Source organism: Aureobasidium pullulans (assembly GCF_000721785.1).
Source record: "Aureobasidium pullulans EXF-150 unplaced genomic scaffold scaffold_1, whole genome shotgun sequence".
Taxonomy (NCBI): Eukaryota; Fungi; Ascomycota; class Dothideomycetes; order Dothideales; family Saccotheciaceae; genus Aureobasidium; species Aureobasidium pullulans.
The window spans coordinates 2,304,519-2,319,535 of record NW_021941021.1 but is presented as its reverse complement, the minus strand read 5'-3'; the positions used below and the strand labels follow the sequence as shown (position 1 = coordinate 2,319,535).

Genomic DNA, 15,017 nt, shown 5'->3' with positions numbered 1-15,017 from the left:
CAGAGTCTTGGCGTAAATTGGTCGCATTCTTCAAGAAAGTTCAAAGTCGCAGCAACTTTTTTGCCATAGCAAAGCACAACTACGACATGGCGGGAATGTCGAGGGGAACCGCTTCAAATGGGCCCAAGTCGGCCAAGGCGGCCACTCAGGTCGTCAAAACACAAAGAAAGAAGAAGTCGACACCCTCAAGTCGGCGGCACCATTTCGAAGGTTTCGCCCAGAGGATCTCCAAGATGAAGATTGATCCTATCCGTCGCACTCGTCGCGGAGTAGGAGCTGAAGGCAGCCACGAGCTGGAAGGAGAGTCGTCGTACTTCCGTACTGCACTGGACGAATGGAAGGACCTCAACCTGTCCGAGAACTTCTCGACCTTCGCCAAACATGTCTACAACATCTCCGACACTCTGCCTATGGTCCTCTTCCACGAGGAGGCTATCATGGACAACCTTATCACATATATCGAGAAGGGAGATGTCATGTCCCTCGAACCGCTGCTCGCACTACTCTCACACTACGCACACGACCTCGACGTCCGCTTCGAGAAGCACTTTCAGAGAGCTGTCGCAACCGTCGCACAAGTCGCTGCCACTCATGCTGAGCCTGAGGTCGTCGAATGGGCCTTCACCTGCCTCGCGTGGCTCTTCAAGTACCTCTCGCGCCTATTAGTACCCGATCTCAGACCGCTCTACGATCTCCTATCGCCATACCTGGGAAAGCAGAAGCAGAAGCCATACGTTATTCGATTCGCTGCCGAAGCAATGAGTTTCTTGGTCAGAAAAGCTGGAACCACATATCATAAGAGCAAAGAACCCTTGGACACAATTGTCGAGCACATGTTGAACGACTTTGCTTCAAATGAGACTGCGTCAGACGACTTGTACTCTCAGGGTTTGATGACTCTGTTCACCGAGTCCATCAAAGGTGTACAGGGGACGCTGCATTCAGGAGGAAACACTGTTCTGCAATGTCTGACCAGATTCTGCTTTAATGCTAACCATTCAGAGTTTCTCAAGAGCAGGTCGCTCCAAATCCTGAGGGGTTCGCTGATCAGTGTTGTACATCATACCACCCCGGAAACTTTCGAATCCGTCCAGGACGCCATCTTCGAGTTTACTGACCCAAATGACGAGGGCGCAGCAGAGAACCTGGATGCAGCAAACACTCTACTTTTCACAGCCGCATCCGTCCGTAAAGGAAGCAGAATTTCGGATTGGCCAACTTATGTCAAGCGCGTTACGACCATGATCAAGAAAGCCGACAAGGCATCTAAGGAAATCGACTCAGACACTTTGACTGCACTTCTTAACACGCTGGCCGTGGTACTTAATTATGGACCCTTTGACGCAGTCCTTCAGGAGCTTGCAATCCTTGATACCATTGGCCGTGGTAAATGGATTGGCCACTTCCTTCCTTTCTGTAATATCTTCGCCGAACTCAACCAAGAGCGCTTCCAGAGTTTCGTCTTGCCCATCTTCCAAAAGTTCATTGTCAACCACTGGAAGGAGAACGAGATGGCTCTTTGCGCAATGCTCCCTTCTCTATCCCGCAAGAACACATTTGCCAAGACACCTCTACAATGTCCCCTAGAATGGCAAAAGGTCATGCTACAGCGTCTGAAGAAAGCTCAAGGGAAATCGGCGCTGAAAGATGATGAGACCCTCCACATGAGTAATGGCCATTTGGCGGTGTTGAGGATATCTCAGGGAGACTCAGAAACTCGCAAATTGATTGCAGCCAGTATTTTGCAACTGCTCAAGTCTGCCGCGAAATCGACGTCCACCGAAATTGGAGGTTGGGATTTGTTCGCTTTAGGTCAAGGATTCCAATACATCTCGGACGAATTCAGCGAAAGTCTACAGGACAAGCAACTTGCCGAAGCTTTGTGCTCTGCTTCTACACGGTGCAAGAAGTTGGTGCCCTACTGGACTGCTTTGAACTCCGTCCTGCAGAAAGCCGATATTGCCTTCACCGGAGAGCAGATGGACTCTCTTATCGCCAATCTGATAGACTGCTTGAAGACGCCCAGTCATGATCTTAGACTTTCTGGACTGCGGATATTGCAGACAATTTATGAGAAGAGGCAGCAAGAGGTCCCTGATCTACTGACATATGCTCTTTCAATCGAAGACACACCTCCAAGTGTGCAAACAGCCCGTTTCATCTCCTCACAGATTCGTCGACTAGCTCTCGGATATCCCGATGTTCTCTCGGACCCGGTTTTGGCGAAGGCTATTCCCACATACTGTTTTGGTCTTCTACACATTCACCTCGCACAGGCATGGGAAGATTCTATCGCAGCACTCAAAGAGATGACCGAACATGGAAATGCGGAGGAAATCATCACGACCACCATCACACAATGGCTCCAGGGCCAGGCTGATATGGAAGGCGGCGCTTCGCCAGCAGAAACAGCACCGGACAGGAGCATTAGCCACGTCAGCTCCGACTTCGAGTGTTCCAACATGAATCAGATCGAGAGAGATATTGAGATCTCAGAGTCTCTGTTCGCGGATCTGCATCAAGGCATCGAAAACCAGTTCAAACGAGACCACGTTCAAAGAGCAGCAGCTTCTCTTTCTGAACGATCACAAGCACTGCGCGCACTGAACTCAATGCCACAGTTGGCAGAGAAGCGATCGCGTCTATTGGTACCTGTCTTACTCGAATGGGTAGGTGACGAGAGCGAAGCGCAGGAAGAAGAAGAGACCGGGAGCACTCGCCATTGGGGACGCAAAGATCAGAAAGCTATGCTCGGCGTCTTTGCACAGTTCCAAAATCCTAGAGTTCTGTTCAAGGCAACTGAGGTCTACCAAGCTCTGCTCAACCTCCTCACGAACGGTGACAACGAAATTCAAAAGTCGACCCTCAAAGCCATCCTTGCTTGGAAAACTCCCAGTGTCATCAGATACCAGGAGCACTTGCTCAATTTCCTGGATGACGCAAGATTTAGAGAAGAGGTTTCTGTCTTCCTTCGTCTTGAGGAAGAGGGGGATGCCATCCGCAGTGCCGATTGCCAAGACTTGATGCCAGTTCTGTTGCGCATACTTTATGGTAAAGCAGTGACGAGAGCTGGTTCGGCAAGTGGTAAGCGTGGACAGCAAACTCGTCGCAAGGCCATCTTTGTTGCTCTAGCTCGCTTCCCTGCAGAGATTATCGGACAGTTCTTGAGTATTTCACTTGGCTCTCTGGCGACCATGGAACCCATCCAGGATGGAAATCTGAACCAATCAGCCGTGGAAAAATTCAATGTCGCTCCAAGAAAGCAAGTTGGTCTCCTCAATATGCTCGATGATATGGTGCACACTCTCGGCAATAGACTGGACCGTTATGCTACAAAGATTGCTGATGCAGTTCTACTCTGCCTGCTGAAAGCTTCAAAGTCGCATACCGATTCTATCGATGTCGACGAGGAGACGCCTGTCGAGGCTGAATCTCAGACTTCCCTCGACCGCTCTATTCGCCAGGCTGGTTTTCACTGTTTGATTCAAGTATTCTCAACATGTACTGAGGTGGCATGGTACAACTACGCCAAGGTTGTCATGAGTGAACTCGTTGGTCCCCGCTTGGAGAAACTCCCCATCGAGACCGCACAATCCGTCTCTGCCTTCCTGCGTCTCTTCTCGACCTGGGCAAGCTCATTGTCCACCTGCAACTTCTTGACTGACTTCTATCCGCAAACGCTCAATGCAGTGGCAGACTGTCTTGTCGTGCCCAGCGCAAAGAACGAGGTCAAGTCGTTCATCATTGAGCATATCATCGGACGTCTGTTAGACACTATCCAGCCACGCCGATTGAAGGATGTCGACATGAACATTGACATGACCGAAGAGCAGGACCAAGCACGTGCATCCATTCTGGGCCCGAGAGCCAGTTTGTTTGTTGTCAGACTTGGTGCTGTCTTGAGACAGAGCCCTCCCAAGGACATTCTTGACTCGAGTGTTTTGTGCGTATCGCGTCTTGCGCCGCTTGTAACTGGTGTCGAGAATATTCGTGATGTTGTCGATGTCTCAATCTTCCTGCTTGGGCAGCCCTCGAAGATCGTCCACTTTACTACTAAGCGCGATCTTCTGCAAACTCTGTTCCATCTCATTCCTGGAGCCGATCTCAACAAGGATGAGAAGCGCTTCAACCAAGTCTATACCACACTCTGCCCGCTGTTTGGATATTTCAAGGACCGAGAAAGTCGCGAACTTCTTGCTGCTGTTGTGAAACAGTTGGCTGATGAGAAAAAGGAGCTCTCATACGTCGCTTCTTTGTGCGAAGACCTGAACTCATTCTCGACATCAAGACTCGATGAGCCAGACTTTGAGCGCCGTGCCATCGCGTTCAGCACCATTAATGAGGAGAAGTACTCTACCTTCACTGCTATGCAATGGCAGCCCCTCGTTTACAGCATGTTGTATTTCGTTAGAGACAACGACGAACTTGCCATCAGAACCAGTGCTTCTTACAGTCTGAGAAGATTCATCGAAGTAGCAAGCGTCAATGGCAACTTCAAGAACGATGACTTCAAGCAACTCACCATCTCTGGCCTCTTCAACGGTCTGCAGGGTGGTATGCGCGATCCCTCAGAGTTGGTTAGATCTGAGTACCTTCAGATCTTGGCTCATATGATCAAATATTTCTCAGCCTGGGACGCCGTCAATGACATGGCTACTCTGCTTGTCGAGGGCGACGAGGAAGCCTCTTTCTTCAACAATATCTTGCACATTCAGCAGCATCGCAGACTTCGTGCTCTGAGAAGATTGTCCGAGGAAGCACACGCTGGTGTTATCTCAAGCAACAACGTCAGCTTGTTCTTCATTCCTCTGCTCGAGCATTTCATCTTCGATCCTGCTGGTGACGACAGTTCTCACAACTTGTCTGCCGAGACCATCAACACTGTCGGAGCTCTCTCTGGGTGTCTGGACTGGCAGCTGTACAGGTCGACTTTGAGGAGATTCGTCAGTTATATTCAGAGCAAACAAGAGCTGCAAAAGATCGTGCTTAGAATTGTCAGTCGTGTGATTGATGCCCTGGACCGAGCTTCTGAGTCCATCCGTAAGAAGGACACCGGTATGGAGATTGATGGCGAGAGCGAATCAATCAATGGTGCTCCGGCGCTAAGCCCGCTTGCTGCAACTCTGCCTTCTGAAGACAAATTGTCCAACGAGATCAACAAGCAGCTCTTGCCGCCGCTGACCTCGTTCTTGCATCTCAAGGACGAGTCAACCGTCAGTCTGCGTGTACCCGTAGGTGTCGCTGTGGTCAAGCTCATTCGCGTCCTTCCTGTCGCTGAGCATGCCTTGAGACTCCCCACTGTACTCATGGACTTGTGCCACGTCCTTAGAAGTAAAGCAGCCGAGGCCAGAGATATGACCAGAAAGACTCTTTCCGAGATCACTGGTATCCTTGGGCCATCCTACTTCCAGTTTGTTATCAAGGAGCTGCGCAGCGCTCTGCAGCGTGGTTACCAGCTTCATGTCATGTCTTTCACCATGCATTCTATCTTGGTCGACAACATCGAGTCCCTGGAGGCTGGTGACCTTGATCATTGTATCAACGACATGATCGCCGTCGTCATGGATGATATCTTCGGTGTTGCAGGTCAAGAGAAGGATGCTGAAGAATACATCAGCAAGATGAAGGAAGTGAAGAGCAGCAAGAGTTACGACTCTGCTGAGCTCATCGCCAAGATCACAACCACATCTCATCTTGGTGAGCTGATTAGACCCGTCCAGTCTCTCTTGCTCGAGAAGCTGGATCTGAAGACCGTCAAGAAAATTGATGAACTTCTCCGCCGCATTGGTCTGGGGACTAGTCAGAACTTGTCAGTCAAGGACAGAGACATTCTCGTCTTTGGCTATGAGATCATCCAGAAGGTGTATGCCGCCACTGCTGCTGCCAAGACTCGCCCTGTCATGGAGGATTACAAGATCAGAAAGTATCTCATCCAGATGCAGAGTGCCAACAAGTCCGGCAAGAAGGGAGCAACCAGCTCGTACATCTTCAAGCTTACCAGATTCGCTCTTGATCTTGTTCGCGCAGTCTTGCAGAAGCATGATGAGCTCAAGACTCCGGCAAACCTTGCTGGCTTTTTGCCTATTCTTGGTGATGCTCTGATTGGTGGTCAAGAGGAAGTTCAAATGGCATCTGTCCGTCTGCTCACATCCATCATCAGAGTGCCTGCTCCGCAGATCGTGGCCAACGGACCAGTCTACGCTGGAGAAGCAGTCAAGATCCTCAGGGCTGCGCCCTCGATGATCACCGAATTGGCTCAGTCTTCTTTGAAGCTGATTTCAGCCATTCTTCGTGATAGACCTGACATCAAAATCAAGGAGAATGACATGGCCTTTGTGCTCAAGAGAATTAAGCCCGATCTCGAAGAGCCCGATCGTCAAGGCGTCATATTTAACTTCTTGAAGGCTGTTGTGGCACGCAAGATCATCATCACTGAGGTGTACGAGGTGATGGATTCGGTTGCTGCTATTATGGTCACCAACCAGACCCGCTCTGCTAGAGATCTTTCTCGTGGTGTGTACTTCGCTTTCATGATGGAATACCCTCAAGCAGGCGCCCGTTTGAACAAGCAGATTGCCTTCTTGGTGCAGAACCTTGAGTACAAGTATGTCGAAGGAAGACAATCTGTCCTTGAGTTGCTGCATTTGCTTCTGGCCAAGACACAAGGTGATCTTGTCCAAGAGCTGTCAAGCATGTTGTTCGTACCACTGGTCATGATGATGGTCAACGACGACTCACCCGAATGTCGCGAGATGGCCGGCGCATTGATCAGCAAACTTCTTGAACGCGCTGATGAAGAACGCACAAAGAACTTCGTCACTCTGATGCGCACATGGTTGGAGCAGGACGAACAATTGCTGCTTCGCCGCATTGCTCTGCAGTGCTGGACCATCTACATTGGTCACGGCAAGGCAACTGCCAAGGAGACTTCCTTCCTGTTCAAGCAGGTATCTAAGCTTCTGAACCCTGACGATGTTGAATCTGAAGACTGGGAGTTGCTGTACTACGCTCTCCAGGCTTTCGCAAAGATGGCCGAGATGGCACCTTCCACTTCTCTGGCACCTGCCGCCAAGGCTTCTTGGACCAACATCTTCAAGTGTCTTGTCTTCCCTCACGCATGGGTCAAGCTTTCTTCCGATCGCCTCATCGGCCTGCTTTTCGCCGACATGGGCAACTGTGCTTCCAAGACTGAAGAGGGACTTGGTGCTCTGCCTTTGTACACCAACAGCAAGATGGAGATTACTACCAAGGAGCTTCACGAGCTCTGCGCTGCTGGTCTCAGAACTCTGCGCTTCAGCAACGTCAGCGAGCAATTGGTCGGTCAGACTGTGCGTAACCTGATCTTCCTTGGTCGCTGCTATAGCGCGGATAACGTCGACTGGGAACACCCCACTCCCTTCACCAGAAACGGCGTCGCCGTCTCAGTAAACGCCGAAGAAGAGGACGAGGAAGAGGAAGAAGACGAGACCGCTGATGCCGATGATGATGAAGAGCAAACCGACAACGCAACTCCCACAACAGCACTACACCACCTGCTATCGCGCATGTCAGCTCTCATCCGTCGCGACGATGGCGCTCCCACAGCCTCCGTGCTCTCCGCCAAAACCGGCGCCCTCCAAGCCATTGCCTCTCTCTGCAACATCCTCCCCTCTGAAAACATCACTCCCTCCCTCTCCGCCATCCTCACACCCATCTACCTCCTCACCGACGCCTCCATCGCCGCCCCTCGCCTCGCAACCGAGTCCCTCCAAAAAGCATACCAAGACCTCAAGGCCCTTGCCACAGAAGTCGCCTCTCTGCTTCAGAAGAAGTTGGGCAGCACAGAATACGTAGTTGCCATGAGAGGAGTGCAAGAAAAGGTCAGAGGCAAGAGAGAAGAGAGAAGACGCAAGAGAAGAATCGAAGCCGTCAGTGCACCTGTCAAGTACGCGGCTGACAAGAGGAGGAAGCACGATATCACCAAGATGAAGAGGAAGGAGAAGAGTGCCGAGGCTAGGGGTAAGAGAAGAGGTTGGTAGTCGATGTCGCCACCTCTTTTCTATCTTCTTTTTCTTCAGTTGCAGTTGCTTGTGCTTTCCATATGCATAGTGTTAGGAGTTTCATGGGTCGTTTTTGTGGCATAAAAGTAAGGTAGATATGGAGTCGGTGTCAATAGATGTATCTTTTCTTCAAACATGTCCATCTACTCTTCAACGTAGGGTGTTTCTGATATGCAAGCACGTAATCGCTGCAATGGCCATACGAATCCGCAGTAGCACATACTCGATAGCATTGATGGGCAGCCAGTCAGCCATTCAGCCATTCAGTAGCACAGGGCCAACGCAACTTCGATCTCTGTGAACCGTTTGTCCTGGAAAAACGATATTGATATCAATTCATGCATCGTCAGTGGCATGCGGTCACCCAGATCAGTTCGTGCCACTCTTTCACTCACGATAGAATACCTGTAGAAGTCCACGGTCGTATCGAGCGTAAAAGCGTAAAAGGCTACCAGTCCGTCAGTAACGCAACCATCTCCGACACCCCTTCACGTTGGGAAGATATCCTGTAGAAATGCAAGAAGTTATTCAAATCGACGCTGCTTCCACTGAGAGCCCGAAGGAAAGCAGCTCTCTGAGGATCTCGTCTGTGGACATCGTCTGTGCTTTAGAAAAGTTCGTGCATTTATACAGGCTATTTACAAGTTTTGTCACGATGCGGGAGGCAGGTATAGGTAGTGGGTATTATTGTGTCATTGCAGTCATTCTATGGTATATACGTTAAGTCTGTTTCCCATCCTCTTGTAAAACGCCTAGCTATGTATGCTTGTACCTGAAAAATGCTATGAAGTAACCCCGATAACGCCTGTAATGCTGCATGCCCGTGAATTTTGCAGGAATGCATCACTGTTCAGCAACAGTTTGGTCGAAGTCGACAGGAATAGTCCAGCCGTGCATTTTGCAAGCACGTCTGTACGCATCTACGGCCTCTCCGGAGCCGTATGAGTTTTGGTCACCCTCGGCGTAGGTGCCTCTGAGCTGCAGACGAGCTGGCGCAGGGTCGATCGAGGCCATAGCCATACGGATCTGCAGTAGTACAGACTCGATTGTGTTGGTGGGCAGCCAGCCATCCGAAGTCAGGAGCGCATGGCAGATGGCGCCTCCGGCAGTGACATGGCCTCCGCCGCCGTTTGCGAAGGGAAGGAAGCGGGGGCGGATGACTCTGATGAAAGGTGGGTTGATGGGGTAAGAACCGGGGAAGCGCAGCTCAAGGACGATGCTCTTGACATTGTGCTTCTTCATGTCGGTAACCAAAGGTAGCTCCTCATCTCCTTCATTGAACATATCGAAGGAGTGGAGTTCTACAATCCACTGATACATGTTGCCGATCTTTTCAGGGTCGATGTACCAACCCAGCTCGCGAAGAGGGGTGTGCTCTTGAACGGCGAGCAGAACATTTAGATCTTGAAGCAGCCTTCTGGTTGCCATGGGGTTCGCGTAGGAAGGCTTTGGTAGCTTGGAGAGTTTGTCGTGGTCCAGCGAGCCCGGCACGAATTCGATCGGTGACGGGCCCGTTCTAACAGCCAGCTGCTGAGACTGAGGCTCCATGAAGATCTCGCGGTCTTCGTCGTCTGTGACTGTGCTCGAGGCGTCGCTCAGATCGCTGTCCTCAAAACGGGTCTCATCCACGTCCCCATTGTCGTCATCGCCTGTCAAGTCTACAACCTTCCGTGTTGGTGCGATCTTGCCCATGAACCAGTTCTGCTTTTTAGCCCTCTTGGTCTTCTTTGGGCCTGGAGACACGGTATTGGCCAGCTTGCGTTTGCCTTTCTCTGGCTTGGGGCTCAGGTTTGGAATTATGATTGGAGTGTTGGCAGCGCCAATTGGAACACGAGCAGGATCCTGCTCGAGCTTGCTGGTAGGCGGCTTGTCAAACGCAGGAATTGGCTGCTCTGCACCGGCATCTGCAGGCTTACACTTGACGAACAGATAACGTGTTTGTATCCAATCCAATTGAGCGACCACATAGTGAGGGGTCGATGAGACATACTCGGCGGGTGCATTGACGATCTCATTGAGTGCGATGGCTGAAGAGATCTGTAGGTCTGAGTTCGGCCATATGAAAGAAACTGAGTTATTTCCATAACCGTAAGGGCCCATCCCAGAGTAGCCCATCGAGGTAGCGGCATTCGGTGCGTGGTAGACGCCATTACCAAAGGCACGGCCGTTGACGACATCGCTAAAGTGGAGGCCTTCACGTATGATACTGTGCCAATTCTGAATTGAGCTACCGTGCCAGGCATAGAGAGTCGGGTACTTGGAATCCAGACGATTTGCGGTTTTCTTGACAGCGGTCTTGAAGCGGTGCTCTTTGTCGGGCGCCCCCATGGCGAAGCGGAACTGCATGTATGCAGGCATACCGTGAACAGCCTTCTCAGGTTCGTCAACTGCCATGATACAAGAGCGGTTGGATGCGAGAGTCCATCGCAGGACGGCAAACGCAGCCGGAGAGATTCTGTCGACCCAGCGAGCCAAGTCCGGAGTGTTTTGCTTCGCAAGGTAGGCGTTCATCTCCTTGACAGATGGAAGAAGAGCAAGAAGACGATACACCGCACCGCGCTTCTCGGCCTCCGACAGCTCGTCAAATTCGACGGAGTACTGGTCGATAAATGCGGTAGACCACTTTGGTGTAGTACTGAGCTCCTTCGAAACGGGCTGCCCAATTAGAGGGCCAATCTCGATGGATGGGAAGAGGTCAGGGTTTGCCACTCTGCAATGGTACAAAGGACTACCCGCTTCGTCTGGAAGCTCGAGAGCGATCCAATCGCCCTTCTTGAGAGGGCACACAGTGCCTGGCTTCACGTTATCGAACAGAATTTCCGATTTCGTCATGTTGAAGCGAGCTTCAAGGCGACCATGAATTGGAGGCCGAGCACCGAGGGGCTGTACAAGTCCTTGCAGACTCCGGCCAGCCTGAGCTGCAACCCCCAAGATAATCGAACGTGGTACGCAGAATTCAAGACCGGTAGGGAAGTCCTTGAGCCGTCCCAGATTGGCGCTGGTATAGCAGAAGCTGATTAGCAAATCTACTACCTTGTCTTGCATCATGATTTCGTGCTCAATCGATGGACCAAAGCCAAGAGATATGTATTGGTATAGACACAGAGGAGTGTCGCAGACATAAGGCTTGATGGCTTCGACCAGATTGTCCAGCTTCTTGTGGCAGACGAGACAAAATTCAGTGCAACGCACAAAGTGACGTAGCATGAATTGCATAGCAATTAGAGGGAAGGAGTGAGACTTGATTGACAAATCAGCCAAATGATCCGCATCCACCACAGCAGGATAGCCAGAGGCTGGTTCCGGCTCGAATTGCTCGGCCTTGGTGTATGCGTTGTCAAAGGGCATGCCCCGACTGAATTTGTAGGAGAAGTCCTCGGCGCCTTGCCACGACATACTGGAGTCTCTCAGACGGATGAGACTGACAAGCTTTGTATTCATGAGGTTGTTCAGTGGCTTAGAGACGAAGATGTCGCGGAAGAGAGCCGGATCTGCTGTCTCATCCTGACTCGTGGCTTTGACAATAGTGCTGAAAGCATTGGTGACTTGCTGTTCGGTCGGCTTGTATTTCTTTGAAGCACCGACGCGTATCTCCAAGTTCGTTGCTAGCGCACCACCGTGTTGGAGTGAATCAAGCTCCTCCTTGGTCTTGTAGGCTTCCTTGTACTGGATCAATAGGATGATGAAGTCAGAGGGCTCGATGCGCCAGGCATGCATGGCCGCTTCGGAGATACCGAGCCTTCGAGCCCGAATGGACATCGAAACGACACACTTGTAGTTGTCGAGAAGACCTCCAAAGCTGGCAACTCTGAAGCCAGCATCCTTGGCGAATTTGATATCTCTGCGAATGCGCGACTGGAAGACAGTTGATGATCCAGCGCGGATTGTGGCAAAGGTTGTAAAGGCGGCAGATGTCAAAGGGACTGGGTCGCCAAAGGCTCCGTCGAAGGCGTCTTCGTCGTCGTCATCTGTGTCATGTTCTTGCGGAGATTCAAAGTCAGACTCGGGCTCGACTGAGTTGGGGAGGGGTTCGGATAGCGACGGGGTCGAAGAGCCAGAAAGGGCACCCGAGACGAGGTTGAGAAATGCCTTGATTGGCATGCCCTTGGGCTTGCCGAGGCTGTCTATGCACACTGCAGCATCTTCAGAAGCGTCGTCGTCGCAGAACAGGGAGTATTCATGGGCATGAGGGTAATCGGACTGCTCTCCGACACTGGCGGTGATGGTGGCTGGCAGGTTGAGTGTAGGATGAGTAAAGACGAAGGTGAACTGGCCATCGTCTTCACCGAGGCGACAGTCGGAGATAGAGTCGACACCATACTCGCCTTGAATGGCATCGTTCAGATCGGCCTTGAATTGTTTACGAGGCATGGTGAGTGGAAGATGCGGTCACCGGCATGGGGGCACAGCGTGCGTGTGTGGTGTGGTGTGTGATTCTGAGGTGGAAGTGGTGGAAGTGGTGGAAGTGGAGGAAGAGGATGGATGATGATCAAGAAGGTTGACGTCTTGAAGATGGAGCGGTTGAAGAAATGATGATTCACAAGAGATGGGCTTGATTTTTCACGGTAGGCGCGACAACACGCAGCGGGTTGCGGTGTGAGAGACAAGGGGATTTGGAAGTGAGTGGATTGGAGTTGGTTTCGAATCGAAGTGAGCAGCTTCGAACAGTCACAGTCAAAGGAGAAAGGGAAAGGGGTCTTGGCTACCGTCGGTCAGGTTCTAATGGATGCCTTCTTTGGCAGCGTTTGTTGGATGGCTGCCTGCAGAGAGGCACAAGTTGATGAGACAGGCACGCGTGAAGCAAGGCGTCTATTTATCTACAATCTACTGAACGTATGTCTCTATAGAACGTATGCCAAGCACAGAGAATCGATGCTGCGAGTAGTTTATCGCGATACCAAAGTTGATCAGTCACTAAGGTTGCACCATTCAAGCCCTCAGTGGATGGTCTGCTGTTCCTCAATGAGTTTGTATGTTTCAACAGCTTTGTTGGCTTCAGGCGAGCAATGAAGGCGCCAGATCTGCTGTTCCTCCATGGACGCTGTGTACGAAGCTCTTGCGTTTGATAACATGTCGCTGTTTCACATGAACGCCGCACTCAGATACGAGTACCATGCAACGACCTGATTTTCTAAGGTGCGAGTCGAACAATGGCAGTACAATCTGAGAGTTCAGTACGAAGCAACCCAAAGTCGCAATACGTCCAGGATGAAGCACTTCAGCCTTTTCTACGAGCGCAATTCGACCCGGCCGACTACCTGAATGCCACCTTGCCCTCGTTGGCCTTCTCAAATCCCTCCAAAGACCGTGTCTCCCTCACCGAGCTATCTTCGCAAACCCAGACTCTCATCTCGCAACTCAACGCGCAAACTTCCCGCCTTACGAATACCCTCAACCAACTGACCGATGACATACTCCGTAGTGGCAGCAGACTCGCCTACCAGGTCGAGATGCTCCGCGGTGAGACTGCTGGCCTGACTGATGCTCTGAACACGACCCTTCAATCAGACATTGCCCTGTTTACTCCTCAGCTGTCACAGGAGCCTACACAATCCAACAATGCCAATGTCGCTCTCGATGAAACTGCCACCTCTGCTGCCACTCAGCCCGCCGAGCCTGAATACATCAACAAGCTCCGCACGCTGGTCATGGTACGCCAACGTCTCGACTCTGTCATCAAAGTCTTTGGCGAGGCCATGTCCTGGCCTATCGCTCCTTCCGACCTCGTCTCGTCTTCGTTCATCTCAGTATCCGCCCCCTCTGCTGGGGGTCCAGAAGAAATGCGCAATCGGGAAGAGAAGGCAAAAGAACATGCACAAAAGCTACGGGACGACATCACGCAGCTATTACAAACTGCTACGTCAGCAGATGAAGGCATCACCGCTGCGATCAAGAGAATCGACGAACTGAGAGATCTTTGCTTCATCTGGAAGGGTACAGCCGAGGAGAAGGCTCGCACACGCCAGATTGACGGTCTCGAGAAGATGGTCGAGGACGAACAAAAGGCTCTCGCTCGCAAGGCAGAGGCCAAGAAACGCACAGCTTCTCCTGCCGCAGTCGACTACCGATACAATGGCGCCCCTGATGCTACACGCACAAGCAACCAGGGTAGTGGCTATGGCTTCATGAACAACCTTCGCCGCATCAAGGACGATATCTATCTTGATTGAGGGTCTATTCATTCTTGAAATTACGACTACGTATTCGACCCGCAGGATCGCATCTGTTTGCGTCGCAGACATGGCATCGCCGATCGTGAAAATGTGGTGTGACTGCCGGGTAATTAGATGGTACCCTATTTCCCGAACACAAGGGAAGGAGTACATTGCGAGTGCTCCTAGTGCCGTTCAGCCATACAGGTGCTGTCATGAAGTTCTTCTGTACGACGGATGTGAGCTCCCAACCAATCTTGAGTGATCTGGCTCTATGCATCTAGTTGGACGGTGAGACGATGGGACTGCCTTGAGCGCCATATTGGCCTGTTTTTAGGCGTGTGAAGAGGGCCCTATACACCTATTTGTCCTTACAGGGTGCTGGTGATAGTCATTCCTATAATGGTACAGTTCAGGGGTCCTTGATCGGCAAGTAATCTGCATAGCGATAGTCAGGTCGGTTACCGGGGAAGTCAGGAACAGCTCTGCCACGGGCATCCTTTCATTTGATGGCAGCGATCATTTTGTGTTTTGCATGAAGTCTGCTGGCACATCATGGCATTGCCCTAGTTGTGGTCCATCACACTCGGCTTCTACTGCCGTCTGAAAGCACTGCATAGTACGTGCGCTTTCACGGTTGAATGCCATGTCTCGTTGCACTCCTCGCTAGGCGTTGTCTTCCCTGTTCCTTGCGCAGGCATAGATCATGCCACCTCCGGGTAGGGCAACATTCTTCGCCTACGGAGTCGCTGTCTATGATACAGGATCCTTGAGAAATAGTAAATTCTCTTTAATATTTGGACACCATCTTCTCTATGTGATTTCA

General features: G+C 51.3%; 3 protein-coding genes across 3 annotated transcripts; 2 read left to right on the top strand and 1 right to left on the bottom strand.

Annotated features, from left to right (window-relative positions):
- The first annotated feature begins 74 nt into the window (after positions 1–74).
- On the top strand, positions 75–8,160 carry M438DRAFT_341697 (putative HEAT repeat protein). The gene has a single exon (XM_029904564.1). The coding sequence runs from the start codon at positions 87–89 to the stop codon at positions 8,016–8,018; it is 7,932 nt and encodes a 2,643-aa protein (XP_029766176.1). The 5' UTR covers positions 75–86; the 3' UTR covers positions 8,019–8,160.
- A 558-nt stretch (positions 8,161–8,718) lies between these two features.
- M438DRAFT_341696 (uncharacterized protein) lies at positions 8,719–11,017 on the bottom strand. Its single transcript, XM_029904563.1, has one exon. It carries the CDS (start codon positions 10,869–10,871, stop codon positions 8,883–8,885), a length of 1,989 nt encoding a protein of 662 aa, XP_029766175.1. The 5' UTR covers positions 10,872–11,017; the 3' UTR covers positions 8,719–8,882.
- A 1,972-nt stretch (positions 11,018–12,989) lies between these two features.
- On the top strand, positions 12,990–14,367 carry M438DRAFT_18093 (uncharacterized protein). Its single transcript, XM_029899186.1, has one exon. The coding sequence runs from the start codon at positions 13,190–13,192 to the stop codon at positions 14,207–14,209; it is 1,020 nt and encodes a 339-aa protein (XP_029766174.1). The 5' UTR covers positions 12,990–13,189; the 3' UTR covers positions 14,210–14,367.
- The last annotated feature ends 650 nt before the right edge of the window (positions 14,368–15,017 follow it).